This window comes from Misgurnus anguillicaudatus, chromosome 14, assembly GCF_027580225.2.
Source record: "Misgurnus anguillicaudatus chromosome 14, ASM2758022v2, whole genome shotgun sequence".
Lineage (NCBI taxonomy): Eukaryota > Metazoa > Chordata > Actinopteri > Cypriniformes > Cobitidae > Misgurnus > Misgurnus anguillicaudatus.
Window position 1 is genome coordinate 4,140,181 of NC_073350.2, and position 18,732 is coordinate 4,158,912.

At 36.9% G+C, this 18,732-nt stretch overlaps 1 protein-coding gene across 12 annotated transcripts in view; it reads left to right on the plus strand.

Annotated features, from left to right (window-relative positions):
* atp2b2 (ATPase plasma membrane Ca2+ transporting 2) overlaps nt 1–18,732 on the plus strand; it is a 204,354-nt gene that overhangs the window by 100,166 nt on the left and 85,456 nt on the right. For all 12 annotated transcript variants that reach the window (XM_073875756.1, XM_073875753.1, XM_073875757.1 and 9 more), the window contains exon 2: nt 11,833–12,366. In XM_073875756.1, coding sequence (XP_073731857.1) covers nt 12,168–12,366 — 199 coding nt within the window. In that variant the 5' untranslated portion in view covers nt 11,833–12,167. The remainder of the gene's footprint in view (nt 1–11,832; nt 12,367–18,732) is intronic.

Here is an 18,732-nt window from a genome sequence, read left to right on the forward strand (position 1 = left end):
TCACATTACACTAATCAGCATACGGTTTAATGTAAGAACTATCATTTTAATGTAAAGTTGCCAATTACGAGACGTTTCTATAAAGTCATTATGAATATCTGCGTGCAAATAGTCAGTATACAGTATATAAAAGTTTACATCACACAACATTTCAACAAATGTAGGTAAAACTTACTCTTCAGAAATTATATCCTCAGCTGGATCAAGTCGCTCTTCAAAATACAAACGTTCATCGTCGGAGTCCTGCTCTTCGTCTGAAGAAACAGTGAACTCTTCCTCGCTGTCCAGGAGCATCTGTATAGCTTCCTCACCTGTAAGCGTGTCATCTTCCCAGCGCGTTGATAAGTGGATGAAACTGTCAAAACTCGCTGCTTCTTAAAGCATTGTTTGGGGGCGTTGGTCTTGTTTGCATAGCCCGCATCAGGTAATTTCCATATGAATGGCGCGCACACGGTAGGTGGGATCACATTAGCGCTAATGAGGTCGAGCCAAAAAAACTGTACTTCTCTTTACTTACATGTCGATTACACAAACAGACAATGAGTTCTTCAGATTTTAATTACATCATGTAAAAGTAGACATTTCAGGCTTTCTTTAGACATATGTATAATGTTCGTGTGACAAGTATTGGCGGAGTTATCAGTTCATGTTTGAAACGTGTTTGAGGAAAATGGTCAAGGAGACAGAGATGTCGAAATGCACTCCCTGTTTATTTTCTTTATTTGCCAAAAGCACACAGTTTTGTTGTTATTATGAAGGCACTCACATTAAAATAGAGACTTCACAGTTTGGAATGATGTATTACATGTATGTGTATGATTATGAATGACGGAGTATTTTAAGTGGATGTCACAGGAAACAGGAAAAAATGCGTCAAAACGCGGCCCCGCGTTTTTGGACCCCAGGGGGTTAATTAATAAATCAATGATGCACAGTGTTGGGGGTAACACATTACAAGTAGCGTGCATTACGTAATAATATTACTTTTCTGAAGTAACGAGTAAGTAACGCATTACTTTATAAATGTGCACATTAATATTTAAGTTACTTTTTTTAAATAATGCAAGTTACTTTTCAGTTTAATTAATTAGATGTAAAAAACAATGTACTGCATTAAACTGAACTTATTATCGTAGAATTACACACTATATGTGTGAACAGTTTCAGTCAAAAATGGAGATGGCAGACCAGAGCTTAATATTTTTACTTTTTAGTCATAAAAAACACCTGCAAAGAAAAAGTAACTTAAAAAAACATAAGCATTACTTTCCATGAAAGTAACTAAGTAACGCAATTAGTTACTTTTTTGGGGAGTAACTTAATATTGTAATGCATTACTTTTAAAAGTAACTTTCCTCAACACTGATGATGCATACTAATAGAGTTTCCCCATACACTGTCACTAGAGCAGAAACTCCAGCCTGATCTCACGAGAAATCGTACATATTTTACGTATCAATTCATAAGAAGTTAATCGTGCAAAATCGTACGATTCTCAGAAAAAAAAACAACGAAACCAAACCCCTAATCCCACAACTAAACCCAACGTCACAGGGGTCAAGGCAAATCGTACCAAAACTTACGAATGTGGTCGTATGAATTTATACAAATTAGCCAACTTGTAAAATATGTATGAATTCTCGTGAAATAGCACGGAAAACTCTGGCGTTATGAGATCAGTGCTTTCAGAGATACTGAAGTTGTGCAGGAATGCCCACCTTGACATGCCGTGGAGCTTTTTTAGTGACAGCCCTTTCACTGGCACTGAAGGGCAGGACGCATTAATGTCTTGACGCAACAAAGGGGGAGCCACGGTTGGAGTTCAGTCATGTGAGAGACACAGCGTGTAATATTCAGCACTTTCCTCAAAGGCATGACAACCCTGAAGCGATCTACGCAGTTGTTCTTTCAAAGACCCTCTCTCACCGTAGACAAATAGGAGTCTTTGTAAGAAAAAATAAGATATCTGTTACAACAACACATCTCAAACAAGTATTTAATTATGACCTTAATAGTTTGTAAACAACAGCAAGGATTGTTGGGAAATACAAGGGGTGGGACAGTTATGTGAGAGTACACATGTTGCTTATGTAAAGTAGAGACTTACATCATAAGTAGACCCTAGGAAAAAAATTAAATGTGTATTTATATAAATGCAGGTTAAAGGAGACAGTATGGTTGTTATGGATGTGTTGAGGAGCATTGTGTGCTCTGCTGGTTAGAAGTCAGTGCCAGCCTGATCCCTCGTTCCCATCTCTACTCATCATAAGTGCCATCATTAATGTCTTTTCTCATTTCACACGGTGTAGGGCACGTCCTTACTGCATCGCCCTTTCTGGAGATCAGGAGGGAATGATGATGCTCTGGCTGTCTTTGGTAGTTATACTGTGCAGCTACAGTAGGGGGCAGAGTCCAAAACCTCAGACAAAATGTGGTAATCAAAGATTAAGTCCTGATGATAATGTACAACATATATAACCCGTGCTGGCAGAATGTGCAAATGTTTTAAAATTAGTTATTTATTTTGACATTCTCTGTTAAAGAAAACTTCGATGTATGATTGTTGGAATCTGACGAAAAAAAAGGAAAATATAGGAAAAATATATGTTCAACTTTCTCCTGCAGAACCGCAAAACCAACGGGCGTCTATCTCTCTCGTTCAGCTATTAAAGGCTAGTTTGCACCTGCAACTTTTAATATATTATTATTCATGTCCTCTGGTCCCTTAATTCAATCAGGATATTCTTCCAGTGGGTCTTATGACCATTGGTTCTGGTTTTAAACAGGATCTTCTGGTCTCAAAGCCATTTGTAAAAGTTCATTATGTAGCCAATCATCATCACAAAACCTTCATTATCACAAGACCAGACCCTATGTAAAGATCATTATTTAAACAATGGTCCATTCTTCACGGGCTTAGACTACTCAGCTAATATATGCACAGGAAAACTCAAATACTTCATTGTAGATATTTGTACATAGTCAAATAGATCATACTTGATTCCTTTATATTTTAATTAATTAAATCTTCTTCAATGGACGCCTCTTTGTATTAGATTAAAGGGGACATTTCACTTCAAGACTTTTTTAAGATGTTAAATAAATCTTTGGTATCCCCAGAGTGCATATGTGAAGTTTTAGCTTAAAATACCCTACAGATAATTTATTATAACATGTTAAAAATACCACTTTGTAGGTGTGCGCAAAAATGTGCTGTTTTTGGGCGTGTCCTTTAAAATGCAAATGAGCTGATCTCTGCACTAAATAGCATTGTTGTGGTTGGATAGTGCAGATTAGGGGCGGTATTATCCCGTTTTGACATCACAAGGGGAGCCAAATTTGAATGACCTATATTTTCACATGCTTGCAGAGAATGGTTTACCAAAACAAAGTTACTGGCTTGATCTTTTTCACATTTTCTAGGTTGACAGAAGCACTGGGAAACCAATTATAGCACTTAAACATGGAAAAAGCCAGATCTTTAGGATATGCCCCCTTTAAGCATTTAGGACAGTACACCTCTCAGAACACATACAAATAACGATAATTTTAGATGTTTAATGACTATTTAGTGCATTGGGATCGCTAGATGATCGCCCTAATATGCTTATTTAAAAAAAATTAAAACTCAAATACAAAATCAACATTTATACTTTCTTTTGACTGAAGTTCAAAATTCCACTCATTTTGCCAGCACAGGTCACATAAACATGCATTACAAAAAAATCTGAAAATTAATAAATATTTTTACCAAAATGTCACTTCCACCACATCTCACCAATTCTCTTGTGTGATTGTAATAACAATCTGTGGGAGAAATGACAAGAATTACATATTTTAATTTTTTGTCTTTTGCTAACCAACTATGCTTTATTAGCTATTATTAATGTAGTATTAATTAGAAAAGTTCTAGGTCTGGAACATTAATTAAACATACAGTGAACATTTAAAATGCATCAAAAATGATTGATGAGTACAGGAGAAAAAAAACTCCAGAACAGATTTAAGCAAAAGGAAAATCAAACCCTGGTAACATTAAGTGTATCTCAGGAAGAGCCCATGAATTGTTTATGTTCTTTTGTTATATGGAAAACAGATTGATACTTTATGTCAGGTATAGTGGCATTAGAGTTTGGTAAATACCCTCAATATCACAAAGCCAAAAACGATTTCAGTGTTACTTCAATCAACAGAGTAAACAATAATGATGTCAACCATACAATCTGATTTAACATTCAAATGATCGTTTTAACAGTAAATTACTTTTGGACCAATTAAACGTGTCTCATGAAATAATAACACGTCTGCATTAATAATGAAAATGCCTGCACTTCCTCAGATTGCTCCGGCATGTCAACTATTATATTACTCATTTGAAGATGGCTTAGGAAAGAGGAGCTACTGAAAGAGATACTTGTCAAAGTGAACATAGTGCCCTTAAAGATGTGTAATGACACCAAGCATGCATATGATCACCGCATAAGAAACAAACAATGATGCAAGAGCTGTCTTAAAGAGAGTCTTCTGCTCTTATAAATTATTGTCATGTCACCTGTCAGACTATATGCTGCTCAATGTTTTTTTTTGGTACACTGAAACTGTTATTGCATATATCTGATAATGTCTGTCTGTGTTACAGGAGCATAAAATACAAAGGTCCATGAAAATAAAGCTGTAACATCACAAAAGTGGTCTATTAAAAATAGATTTTTAATACATGTATTAAATATGGCTCATTAATCAAAGAAACTGCAGTTAATTGCAAAGACATAAGGCATTATGGACATTAAACAAAATTATTTTTATTTTGCATTTATTTGCTATATACTGCAAAAATTTTTTGCTAAATATTCACAATTGTTATTTAAATGTATTGCATAAGTTAAAATAATATATTAAATAGAACATTCTCTGGTGTTTTAATCAGCCAAAGATGCAAATTAATATGTTCCCCTTAAAATGTTATATTTAATTAAAACTGTTTTTATTTTTAAATGACCACATTATTAACTCATTCCATGGCAGCCTTTTTTTAAAAAGTTGCCCGCCAGTATTTGTATTTTTCTTTAATTTCACAAAAGTTTTACAAAAAGCCTTCCAGGAAAATGTTCTTTTAAAAATATATACATATACAAATATATTAAATGAAAGAACAGACCCCTCGCTTAAAAAAAACAATAAACAAACCAAACAGGAAAAAAACATCTCATCCTATCTATATATTTTTTCTCTGCTTATAAACTCATAAATATGGGTATTTTTGTTAGCAAAAAGCTTAAATAATTGCATTTTTGTGAAGGGATCTTGTTAAAGATTAGATTCAGAATGATTATCAAAACATACATGGAGTGTAAAATTAATTAACAATTTTTTGTTTCAGTTTTTTTATAAATTGGGTAAGTGTGCCATCTTGCGGTATTACAAATAACCATAAAAACTCATCAGGAACATGTTTTTTTAATGCAGATGTTTTCTCTTAATATTCCACTGCTACACCGAATAAACACACTATGTCACCATAAGACTGCTTACTTGAAATGCAGAATAAGCTTAAATTTCCCTCACAAACAAAAACACACTCCTATAGTGATGTTGATTTCATGTCAGCTCTTGGTTGGTGTGTGCATGTGTGCTCTATTCCGGTTTAAGTGTCCATATAAGGACTTCCACTGTACTTCCTGCACTCAAGATTGTTACATACGAGTCATTCATTTTCGAAAAAACTTTCTTGACACTTGTATGATCTCTAAGTGCATTCAGCACATAAATACTCCATCATACGTACAACTGTTTTTTGACCGTTTCCTTTTATGTTTAGCATGAGGAACCCAACTCGTAAACAATGTTAATAAATCAGAATGCATGAAATAGCTTTAACCCCACCCCCAATATGATTTCTTTCTTCTCTTGTCTCTATGGCCTGTACTTATTTGTTCTGTATTTACAGCACCACTGCTTTGCACCAATGCATCATTTAAATTGAAGTGAGGTCAATAGTAGACTGCTGTATTCGAGATTGCTTGCAAATGGGATTCTCACAACACAGCCATAGATGTTTGAAAGAAACTCTCTTGAAATGAATCTGTAATCAAAAATAAACAAAACAAAACAGCCCTGATCGGAAAAACAAAGGAACAGTGCAGCATGTTGTTTACGTGCATATGCCAAAGTCAACATCTGCGGCCTACTCTCCTCACATTGCTTTAAAATGTCTGGCATAAGTTTTGAAAACTTCTCAAGGTCTAAAGTTTTAGGATGTAACTTGTTCTGCATTTTGGTCATCGTAAGAATCAAATTGTTTTAAGCACATCGTTTGTCCTTGTCAGGTTTATTTCTTTTCGTTCATCCATCAACACTTAATGGGTCTCATAGTGCAGGTGCTGTATATATATATATATATATATTATTATTATATTTTTTTTTGCCTCATTTCTAAAGGCACAAATCATGTGTTTTTATATCTATACAGTTACCCTACCACAACCTTAAAATACTGATTTTGGCCCGACTTTATCCCCTCAGATGTCTTAATTTCAAAGAAAAGCATGAATAAATATGTCATGATTAATTAAAATGCTTTTCATCTCTCTTTAGTAAATAAATATGAATTTACATTATTCAAATGATGGAAACCATAATATTTACACTCTAAAAAATGCTGGGTTATTATAAACAGAGGAATTGGGTCAAAATAGATGAACCTAGCCGCTGGGTTAAATTAATATATTTGTTTTGACCCAACAATGGGTTAAAACAACCCGGAATAGGGTTTGTCCCTTTTTGATCCATTGCTGGGTTTAAAATAACCTAGCATTTTTTGAACTGTATACCTACACTTTGAAAATGAATAGAACACAGCTCATCTAACATCAGTTTTGACCTCCTGATGAAACAACCCAGCATAGGTTAAATAAGAGGCTGGACTAGTCTCTTTTTGATCCAATGCTGGGTTGAAAAAAAAACAGTATTTTTAAAGTGTAGTGCATAAATGCATTGTTAAAAAAACTGCAGGTTCCCTTGTTCCTGTTAGTCTGTTGGAATTAGGCACGGTTCTTTATTTCGTTGTGGCAGCACCAGAGAAAACAATTCTCTAGAGGGATAGTTAACCTATTCTGCTCTGTCACTGCATCCAGATAAAACCAGCTGTAAATGTATTATTACTTACATTACATGTAAGAGCAACCCTCTGCTAGACTTTATTATACCTCCCAGAGGAGCTGAGTTCACCTTCATGGGCACAGCTGGTGAAGCTGGTGTTGGGCACAAGATTGGGTCAATATCGTCTCAGTAGCCGTTTGTTACTGAGAACATTCATGCTTTACAGGACAACATATTTTGTCCAATCAACTAATCAGATTTTAGCATTTGATGTTTGGTTACTGACTTGAAAAACATTCTTACAGTGTTTCCCACAGGATTTTGTGAGATGATGGCGCTGGATGACGGCATGCACTAATTAGCATATATTTATGACGTAATCGTAATTGCATTTACTCTATAAACTGTTACAGTACTGTACTATAACACAACTGATTGATGAATAAAAAAAATAGTACTTTAATCTAACCAGCAGCAACTTTCCATTTCAGATGCATTTACAGACAAACTATGTTTATATGTGCGTGAGTTAAAGGTCCTATAGAATGTAAAACTCTATTTATGTAGGCATAGATGAATAATAAGAGATCTTTACATTCATATCATGAGCTTCAAACACGATTATTACCTCCTTCTTATGTAAACCTTGTGCATGCAAAAGACTGCTGGAAAACCAGCCCAGTCTCACAAAATTTCGTCATCACGTAACTTTTTGATGCTTTTTTCGGGATTTTATCACGAACTTCCACGTTTTTCGTGATCGTATAACGAATTCCTGTTTTCGTGTGATTATCACGTATTGGTTACTCAACTGTTTTGTCCTATTTTCTTACCATTGTCGCTTTGGTTTAGGGTTAGATTTACATAAAATGACATCCATACCCAAACCCAACTCTAACCCTAACGCTAGGCGACATATAAAAAATAAATCAGAAAAAATAGTATAAAGCAATACATAAAGTGACATTCTAATGCAAGCACCAAATCTAACCCTAAACCGAAGCAACAATGGTTTAAAAATAGGAAAAAGCAGTTGAGTAACCAATATGTGATAATCACACGAAAACAGGAATTCGTTATACGATCACAAAAAAAAACGCAAAAATTCGTGATAATATCACGAAAAAATAATTAAAAAATTATGTGACTATATCACGAAACCTTGTGAGACTGGGTATGGAAGACAGACTCAATATAACACTGACTGCAACGTTACAGTTGAGATGTAAATTAATTACAATGTTGTTACAATGCTAAAAACAAAGTTGTGACTGCTGAGTTAGAGTTATATGTTAGTTTATGCTATATGCTAGCATTTAGGTTGAAGTTCTACTATTGATGTTACAGTTATATTTGTAGGTCCATACTGAAAAAAAACCCACACAAACTTACCACTCAAGGGGGTCACAAACTAGGGATGCACCGAAATGAAAATTCTTGGCCGAAACCGAAAACCGAAAAAAGGAAACTAAGTCTGAAAAACCGAAACACCGAAATAAATTATTATGCCAATTATTAGTACAATTGCATTTATGCTATCACTGTGTATAACTTTACTAGGGGTGTGTGACGGATAAAAAACTCACAGTTCGGATCACATTACAGTTTTTAAGACACAGATCAGATTATTTTTCGGATCAGCAAAAAGCAGGTGGGAAAATCTAATAAACAATAAAGAAATTGCAAACATTTACAAAAAAGAACAAAGTTGTACATTAATAAGGTCTGAAAATAGCATTAGGTACAGAAATCAAATTAAATGAATCATAACACAATAAATTAAATATATTATTATTTTTTAGAGCTATTTGTCTCTTTGTCATGGGTTGTTTGATTAACATTAATGACACAGACTTAAGTAGGTTAATCTGACTGTAATCTATACATACACTTAAGACATAAACAAATGTTTTTATTAGAAAAAGAATACTGTAGAGATCATTTTGTTTATATGTGCCCTGTCGATAACAGAGAGATTTTATGTTTGCTTTTTTTTAAACGCGTTTTTCTCGTATGTGCACTATTGAGGGCACTTAAATGCGCGCACACACAGAGACCGAGGGTGATCCCAAACAGCGCAACAGTCGCTCCACATAAAAACTTTACGTTGTGTTTCGTTGCTTTATTCGCCAAATTTAATGGATTACAGCATGAGACACATTAGCGCGACTCTCTCTAAAGTTTACACATCAAGACATGATTAATCTTTGCAAACAAGCTCGACCGTGAGTGAAACCTGCTTGAGCACAAAGGGGAGGGGTGTGTGACGACTGATCACCATGAGTGAAACCCAAGCGCTAGCGCACGGATGGGAGGGGCGCGGTTGACATTCATTTTCGGTTGACTTTTTCGGCTGGATTTTTTATTTCGGCCCGAAACCGATAATGCCATTTCGTCCGAAATTTTCGGCGACCGAAATATCGGTGCACCCCTGTCACAAACCAGGCGAAAAGTTCCATGCTGCATTGCGCCATGTATCTGTCCGTTGTGACTGTGGACGCTGCTCAAATTCATGCTGCGCCACAGAACGACACTCAGATAGTTTAATATTAAATAACATCATATTTTACAATTAACATATGCTGCTAACGCATATTTTGCATCTATCTGACTAAGCTCGCGCTATTTAATGTGCACGTCCGGTGTGCGATACCTGCGAGTTGTCCTACACATGACGCAACACTTTTCGCCCCGTGTGCGACCCCATTCAGTAACATCCATTAACAATTTCCAAACAATTTATTATTATTCAAAATCTGTATCTTTGTCTGATACAGACTCAAACATAAGATCTGTTTACTAATGTGAGCTACTGGCATGAGCTGCAGAGCAGAGCAATCAGAGCAGAGCTCAACATTATTATTCATGATCCTTTCAAATAAGGTAATAATAGGCTGTTTCATTATGGTTGCAAATCCTAGGGTTGTAAATGGACATGTAAAACTGTCTACAGATAATTTTTGAACTTAATAAAGCCACATACCTTCTATGTAGATATCAGAGAACAATTTACCAGATTTTTCAATGCATTCTTTGGCACCTTTAAAGCAAGGATGGCAATTGACTGTAAACAATGTTGCAACAATGACACAACTGCATGAAAAAACACAGCATGAGTGCTGTTATGAGAAGTTACAATGATTTCCCGTTCATTTGGAGACTATGGCGGTACAAAATAGACTGTGGCAGGCAGTAATGAACAGGAATCACTCTTAGCTCCATACTGCCCTACAAAGGCACAAGACCTTAACTAGCTAGAGTGTAGAACTGAGAAAAATGACTTTAAAGTTTAGACTTTTCAGTGACTTTAGTTGTCACTTATTTTCTTGATTTTTATTTTCTCGAAAAAACAACAAAATTGATTTAAGATACTTATCCACATGATAAAGGAGGTCTTGAATGTCCCAAAAATATCAATAACTAATTTTCGACCAAAAACAAAGTTACTGCCTTTTGCCTTTGTAGGGCAGCATAGCTCTCCAAGTTTTTTCCTTTCTTGTAGTTTATGTGCAGGTTGAGCATTTTGTTAACAGTGCAAAGTTATAGTTTCAATCCCCATTGAACACACATACTGATAAAATGTGTACCTTGAATGTAGGTTGCTTTGGATAAACGCATCTGCCATATGCATATGTAAATGTTTTCAATCTATAAATTTCTCTTATTTGTAGTAAAGGTTAATGATAGGCGATATCTGACAGTATCAGGGCCGACAAAATATGTCGATTCAGGAACATGTCTCACCTGGCAAAATGATGTTCAGTGGCAAAGACGAATGAGTTCTGACAGATTACATTTGTCAGCATAGCAAGACTTCAGTAGTAAATGCTTGACGGGAAAAACGGTGCCCGGGTACAAAAAGTGCTGTGTCATGACAGACGCATGGCAGCTCGCCTGAAATCATAAAGCTGAAGTCTGTAAATACAAGTAGTGTTTTGACAAACAGCGATTGCATGTCAAATCTTTCTGTAATGAAGTTCTCAGAGAAATGTGTGGTGCTGTAGAAACGGCATTGATTCTTTTAGCCCTGACTACTCGTACTTTGGTTAAATTTAATCAATAAGCTTGTTTACAGATGAATATTGGTAAGGCTTTCCAAACCATATTTAGGCTATATATTTTAATTATCGCATAGTAATTATGAAAATACTGTACCATGCATCAGATTATTTCAAATGACCTTAAATTTGCACTGCATTTCTGAAAAAAATTGAGAGATTTTATTAGAATGAGGCAGATATTTAGCATTAGCTAGTGTTTAAATACTCACCTATCCACCACAAATGCATTTGCATGCAATTATATAATGCTCCCCTCCAGCTAACCTTGTTGCAGCGTGTGATGCATTGCCTTGGATTTCTTGATACCGTTGAGCTCTTTCATTCTCGCCGCAGCATCCTCATTTAGGAATGTAATGTATAGTATTTTAAGGCTCTGTATTCAGTCAGAGAGCGATCAAAGCACAGCACGCCACAGCCACGCATGTGACAGCGGTTGCCATATGACAAGGAGCATCACAGAAATAGATGGATGCCCCCCTCCCACCCCTGTGCACGAACTAGACGCAGATGCGTCGACGACACAATGCCGCGTGCTGTGCTTTCCTAGCGCCTCTCTCACTTCTGTGCCGCTCGCAACTCTGCGATACACTCATGCATCTCTCTCTCTCTTTCTTTCTCTCCCCCTCCCTCCCTTCCTTCCTCTCCCTCTGTGTCTCTCTCTCTGCCTCTGAAGGAGTAATGGAGAGGTTCACCATGTAGACAGCAGCCGACTGGAAGCAGGTAGAATGGGAAACCACGTACGGAGTGCCTCCGGTCTGCAGCCGTGGTGAGCGCAGACGTCCCCAGGACCTCAGTCGGGATCTCTCGGATGGCTGTCGCATCCTCGCTGGCGTAACACAGAGGAACCTCTTTTCAATTACAGACAGCCGACTGGATCTGTTTTTCTTCATCCTCCTCTCTTACCTTCTGTTCTCTCCTGCATTGCTCAAATTTTATTAGATACTTATTAGATAGATATTTTTTTTCAATCAGCTTTAAAGAAAAGCTACAGAGCAATACTCAGCCACCATGGGGGACATGACGAATAGCGATTTTTACACCAAGAACCAAAGAAACGACAGCAACCATGCGGTGGGATTCGGCTGCTCGCTTATGGAGCTCCGCTCCCTTATGGAGCTCAGAGGAACGGAGGCAGTGGTCCGAATTCAGGAGGACAGCGGAGGCATTGAAGGACTGTGCCAGAGGCTGAAAACCTCGCCGACAGAAGGTGAGTGTGGGCTTTCTCTTCTACTGTTACAATAACTATTACCACACTTACACGCTCAAACACTGATAATGATCCCATTTCCTATGCGGTAGATTTGAAGATTCCCCAGACAGGTTTTTTCCCCCCGTAAACCTGCTGGTGATGCTGCTTGGTGGTGTTATTAACTAGAATGTGTTTCTCAGGCAACAGCGGAGGGGTCAAAGTAATTTTGCTACTTGTAATATTATAGTGTTGCTGGGTAGAAAAGCCAATACATGCTATAGGATTTTTTTAATTACAAATCACTCTCCTCTAACAAACAGTACGTGGTGCATCGCAGACCATTCCCTTGCATGGCAATTCGGTCGCATCACCTTGAGCACTCAAATATGAAAGAAAGATGCTTGACTACTATAAAATAGCATCTTTCATGAAGTAAAAAACAAGAGGACAATTCACATAAACTTGCCTACAGTATGCAGTAGAGTCGCAGAGCACTAGATTGATCCATCAGCTCTGAGTACAGCATTATCTCTGCTGAATATGTGTTTGGTGTGAGTGTTAGGAACATGTTTTGGGGCAGGCTGTTGCCTTGTTGGAGTGACTTGTGTTGACACCCCAAGTGTGACGTGATAATGAAGACAAATGGTCACATGTATTCTTGATAATATGCTGAGCAGTTATTCATTCTCTCTGTCAGGACTAGCGACGACCATTTAACATTATCATAAGACATCATCTGGGTTTGATTTTTCTTGCTCTTTATCCTCTTGTTGTCTTGTTTTCAGTACAAATATCTAAAAGTTCTTAAATCAAGATGCATTTTCTCGAGGAGCAAAATGACCTAAGAAAATATGTCTAGTTTTTAGACAAAAAATCTAATTTTAGTGAATTTGTGCTTAATACAAGCAAAAAAAAGTTGACTTTTTCTTAAACACTGAATTCAAGAAAAAACTCTTACTCCATTGGCAGATATTTTTGCTTGTTTTAAGCACAAATCCACTTCAATGTTATTTTTTTGTCGTCTTAAAACTAGACTTATTTTCTGAGGTCATTTTGCTCATCAAGAAAATACATCTTAAGAATTTTTGGATATTTGTACTAAAAAAAGACAAGAATACCAAGTAAGAAAGTCATTTTTTGCAGTGTATTTCCGTGAGCAACACAATGTACAGTCTGAACGTTAGACTATAGGAAATCCTTACAATAAAAAAGAGGAAGATGTTGTTGAGTCCTTTCTGTTTTTCACCTTGATCTGATTTCTTGACCTTCAACAACAAGAAAACCTCCAAAGAGAACTTGGCTAACATTTACTACACAACCAAGTCAAACAGTTCAATAACAACTAGTTGAGTATAACAAAAGAGTAAGAATCCACCAGTATCATAGTAACGTGCTGCTATATAAACCAGGGCTGGGTTTCCCGATAAAGATTGAACTTAGCACTTAAGAGCGCTTTCTACAAGCTACTTAACGAACATTCGTTGTTCATTTACGTGCGTTTCCCAAAGATGCACGTAAAACGATCATTCGCAAGCTAGGTTTTAAGTGCTACTGACGAGTCGCTATCCATTTGTCAAGTGCTGAAATGTCACCAATAGAATGACTTGAATTTGTAGCAGAAGCTTGTTTAGGCTAATGATCTTCAGCCGATGTGCACTAATATTTTTAATAATATATTTTCATTATTGTTCAATGACTTTTTAAATGTTTTAATAATTTATTAAATATTATTTTCCGTATTTAGTTAGGACTCGTCCCACTGCGAAATGCCTTCTGCGTTTCTATTATAGTTTAGATTATGATTATTATTTGTTTTTATTATCTATGTTTATTTATTATTATGGATTATTGCATTGTACCGTAAATATTTATTTGGTTTCTTTAATTAGATGCCATTTCCCTTCAAAACAATGTTTAGATGAATTATAGCAGCAATCGGTATGAACCATTTATCAATTTGCTATACCAACTTTTACCAAAATACAAAAAACTTTTACCAACTTACTTTTACAACCGTACAAAATATGTTTTTTCTTCTTTATTAATTTATGTTTAGTCATTTAAATTTGATTTCTCATTTGAATTTTAAATATATTATATTATATGTTTAATATAAAATAAACAAAGAAGAACCCAATAAATAAATAAACATTTAAAACATTATTACATTATCGTCATTGCAGGAGTGCAATTTGCTGGTTGTCCTGCAGGTGACCTTGTAACTCTGTTGTCTTACGATGCACTTATGAATGAACGATTACTCCAGAGCACTCGTAGATCTACGATGATTTTCAAGTGCAACTTAAGTTACGAAGCTTTTGGGAAACAGCCCGTAATTCTAAGATGATTCGTACGATCGTTTTTACGATCAACTTAGCTTACGATGCTTTTGGGAAACCCGGCCCAGGTCATGTTAACTTAACGTGTTCTGCTAGTTTAGGCCCCAATCATGATGACCTTCCAACATCCCAGCTGTTATTTCACTAGCCTCTTTCACACAGTAATATTTGTAAATTACCATGAATTTACCAGAATGACTACCAGTAAATACAAAAATGTGCTGTTCACACACACAGTGACGCTTTGTCTTTTTACTAGTAAGATATCATTCACACTTACCGGTAAATTCGGTAAGAAAGCGGAAGTTATCTCTAAACTGTATTGTGTTTGTAATCAATGGCGGGTTATGACTTCACATCCATGATCTGTATTTTGTTGTTTTCACTTCTGTGCCAAAAGCTGACAGTCGCGTAGTTGCTCGTTGCATTAGGTGACTATAAACGAACCTGAGAGCACCGGCATCTTGAACAGCAGTAATTTTTACACATAAAGGGGGTTGCACACAGGACGCAAAGCTCAGCGTCGCGTCAAGTCACGTCTAGGACGACTCTAAGGTATCGTAACCAGATGTGAACGAAAAAAATTGTGAGCTTATTCAAATAGCGTCTTCTTCAAAATGCAAAATATACGTTAGCAGCCAATGTTAATCGTTAATGATTTGGGACAAATATGATGTTATTTAATGTTAAAATATGTGAGTGGTGCTCTCTGGCACGACAGAGATTAGAGCAACTTCCTGCGTCAAAGCTGGTCGCCACGGACAGACGCCACCTGTCGGCACCGGTGTGCATACACTCATAGAAAACAATGTCTTCGATTTTTTTAGAACGGCGCGGCGCTGAGAGTGAATGCAATTGCGCTGCATTGCACCGGGTGTATGATATGGACCTGTATGTGTGAAAGGGACTATTATCAAATATATCAAAATGTACTCTCCCTCAAGCAATCCCAGATACATACTGTATGTCCACATATTTCGGACAAACACATTTGGAGTTATTTTAGTAAATGTCCTTGCTTTTCCAGGCTTACAATGGGTGAAAACAAGTATCAGGGAACAACTTCCGACTTTAAACCAAACATAAAAGCACATTCACCCTTCACAGAAGTAATTCACACAGCTCCAGTGGGTTAATAAAGATCTTTGAAGCCCAAAAGAGTGCATCCATCCTTCACGGCTCCAAGCGGTTACTAAAGGTCTTTTGCGGGTAATCGATGCAATACTGTATGAAAAGTATACATATTTTAAAGTCCGATTTGGACTACAGCCCTCTACTTCCTGCTTTAATGACGCCAGATAAGCTAAAGGCAAGCTAAGCTGCTATCGAATCACAACACACTAAACTAGGGCTGTAACGATTAATCGTGCAAATGCGTGTTTTCTCAATGAATGAATTTGAATGAATTATGGTGAAATGCCGCCACATTCAAAAGCCAGGGGGCGCTCTCGTGTAGAAACGCTAATTGTGCCACAGAAGAAGTAGCATTACAAACGCTATTCCAAGAAATGTCTAAAGGAATATTTATATCGCTGTTCTTCAAATTGTTTCAGGTATTTTCATGATAATAAAGAGTATTTTGAATGATTGTGTTTGACGAGTGTTGCTTTTTTAAATTCACATTATAATCGACTCAAACTCATAGTGATTTTTGATTGATAAGGACTTCCTACTAATCACAGAGCCGTAGTACACGCACAAGCTGCGCATGAAACACAGAATCGGAGCCTTGCGATTCAGAATCGGTTTTAGGCAGGTCTTTTTAATGGGGAACACGATGTATCGTCACAGCCCTACACTAAACCAACTACACAATCAGAACTCGATACGTATTCCTGAAGGAGGGACTTCATAGAACAAGGAAGACATCAGCCCATTTTGAGGACAATGAAAACAGCAATATACTGTACAGATAAGGAAATTGTGTGAAAAATACCGTGTTTTTACACGTGAAAAATAAAACATTTTATATTGTGCTGTGTAAACACAATCAAAGCTGCAAAAACACAGAAAGAACGGGACCTTTAAACTTTAGAAACTATAATAACTATCTCCTGTGAGACGACATTACCAGAAGCTAGTTATCACAGTTTATAAAGTTTGAAATATGGATATTTTTCTTAGCCAATCACATTAATTATCCACAGAAGACCTTTATTAACCCACTGGAGCTGTGTGAATTACTTCTGTGAAGGGTGAATGTGCTTTTATGTTTGGTTTAAAGTCAGAAGTTGTCCCCTGATTCCTGTTTAATCCCATTTTAAAGCTTGGAAGAGCAAGGACATTTACTAAAATATCTCCAAATGTGCTCGTCTGAAAGATGATGGACATATATGTATCTCAGATTGCTTGAGGGCGAGTAAATCATGGGGTATATTATTTTGATATTTGGCTGCAGTATCCCTTTATATCAACCCAATTCAGTCCGGCTGCATTTCTAGCCAAAATAAACTTGAATTTGGTGTAGTTTTTGTCAAAATAACTTGTGAGATATCTGATATTCCATTATGCACGTGAACTCAACAGAGATAACAAGATGTTTGTTGTCATTTATCTGTTCTTTTAAAAATATATATATTTTAGGGATAAAGTTAGGCACCGACATCACACATTTTGCCTTGTTTTAGCCATGGGCTTTGTTTGGACGACTATAAGATGTATTTTAAACACAAAATTGTTGGGTGTGAAGCAGTGGCGGCTCGTGACTGCTCTTGCGAGGATGCGCTAATTCAAAATAAGTGTTCGGATTGTGACGTGTGTGGTTCCCTTTTCCGAAATATGTTTCCTGCGTGTTGAGAGATCCTGTGTGCATCACGTGTTTTGTCAAAATAAGTGCCTGCTGCACACACTCACGTTCCATAAATACATGCAAAAAACTCCCTTTAATAGTAAACTCTGATTACGCATGAGAAACGCGAGCGTCTCTTTTCAAGTTCAAGTTCAAGGCAGCAGGCACTTATTTTGGCATGACATGTGATGCACACACCATCTCTCAAAGTGCAGAACACATATTTTGAAATGACGAACCACACACATGACAAGCTACGCGCATCGTGTGCTTCAAAAAAAGAAGTCAGCAGCCGCCACTGGTGTGAAGCCAAATGTATTAGTTTACCCAATCAGATCAGGTTAGATCAGCTAATGACTGAAATGAATCAGCTTTAACCAACTAGATCCCCATTTTTTTTCAGAAACCTGTTTCAATCAATACATCTGCCTTTAATCCACACTTACCCTCACATAAACCGTCACTTATGCTAAAGTCAGTGCTACATCGGGGTTAATGGTTGACTACTAAACAGATTAGTCTGTGAGGAGACACGAGTTTCTTGGATCCTCAGTGCTAGTGTACTTTCTGTGAATATCATTGAGCTTCTAGAGCGCTCACTTTTCTCAAGTTGTGGGTGTTGGCCGCTCTCACAGAGACAGTTCCTGGCAGATGGGAGATATTGAGGAGCTTGGCGACCTCCCAAAATACAGAAAGCATCTCCCTTAAGTCAACTCGCTTCATATAATTCTGCTGAAAGACTGTAGCTCAATGCACAGGTAGCAAAATTGAAATAAGGAGCAGTCACACATATATGAAGGACAGTAAGAAGTCAATATACAATGAGGATGAATTGATGACAATGCGTTCACATTGAGGGAAAGACATTTCTGTTGTAACTGCGACAACAGCAAACAATCTGCAGTAGATGCGGACTATGAGAATGTTAAACATCTATTGTACGCTAATGGTGTCCTAGCACCAGAAGTATCTGTTCCCTTACCGCCACAGTCCTCCCCCATACCAGCCTGTGTTCTCATTTCTATTTCGGTCTGATAGCCGATCTTACTTCAACGCAGTGCACATCCTTACCCAAATTAGCCTGTTCAAAAGTAACCAACACTTAGCTTGTCTCGCTAATCTCGCCGCTCACGTTTCGCACATCCTGATATGTCTCCTGACTAATTCATAATGAAATGAGGGTTAAAATATCTTTCGAAGTGTATTAAAGGCACAGATGTGAGACTTTTAACCTTCTGTTTCATAGCAATTAGCGAT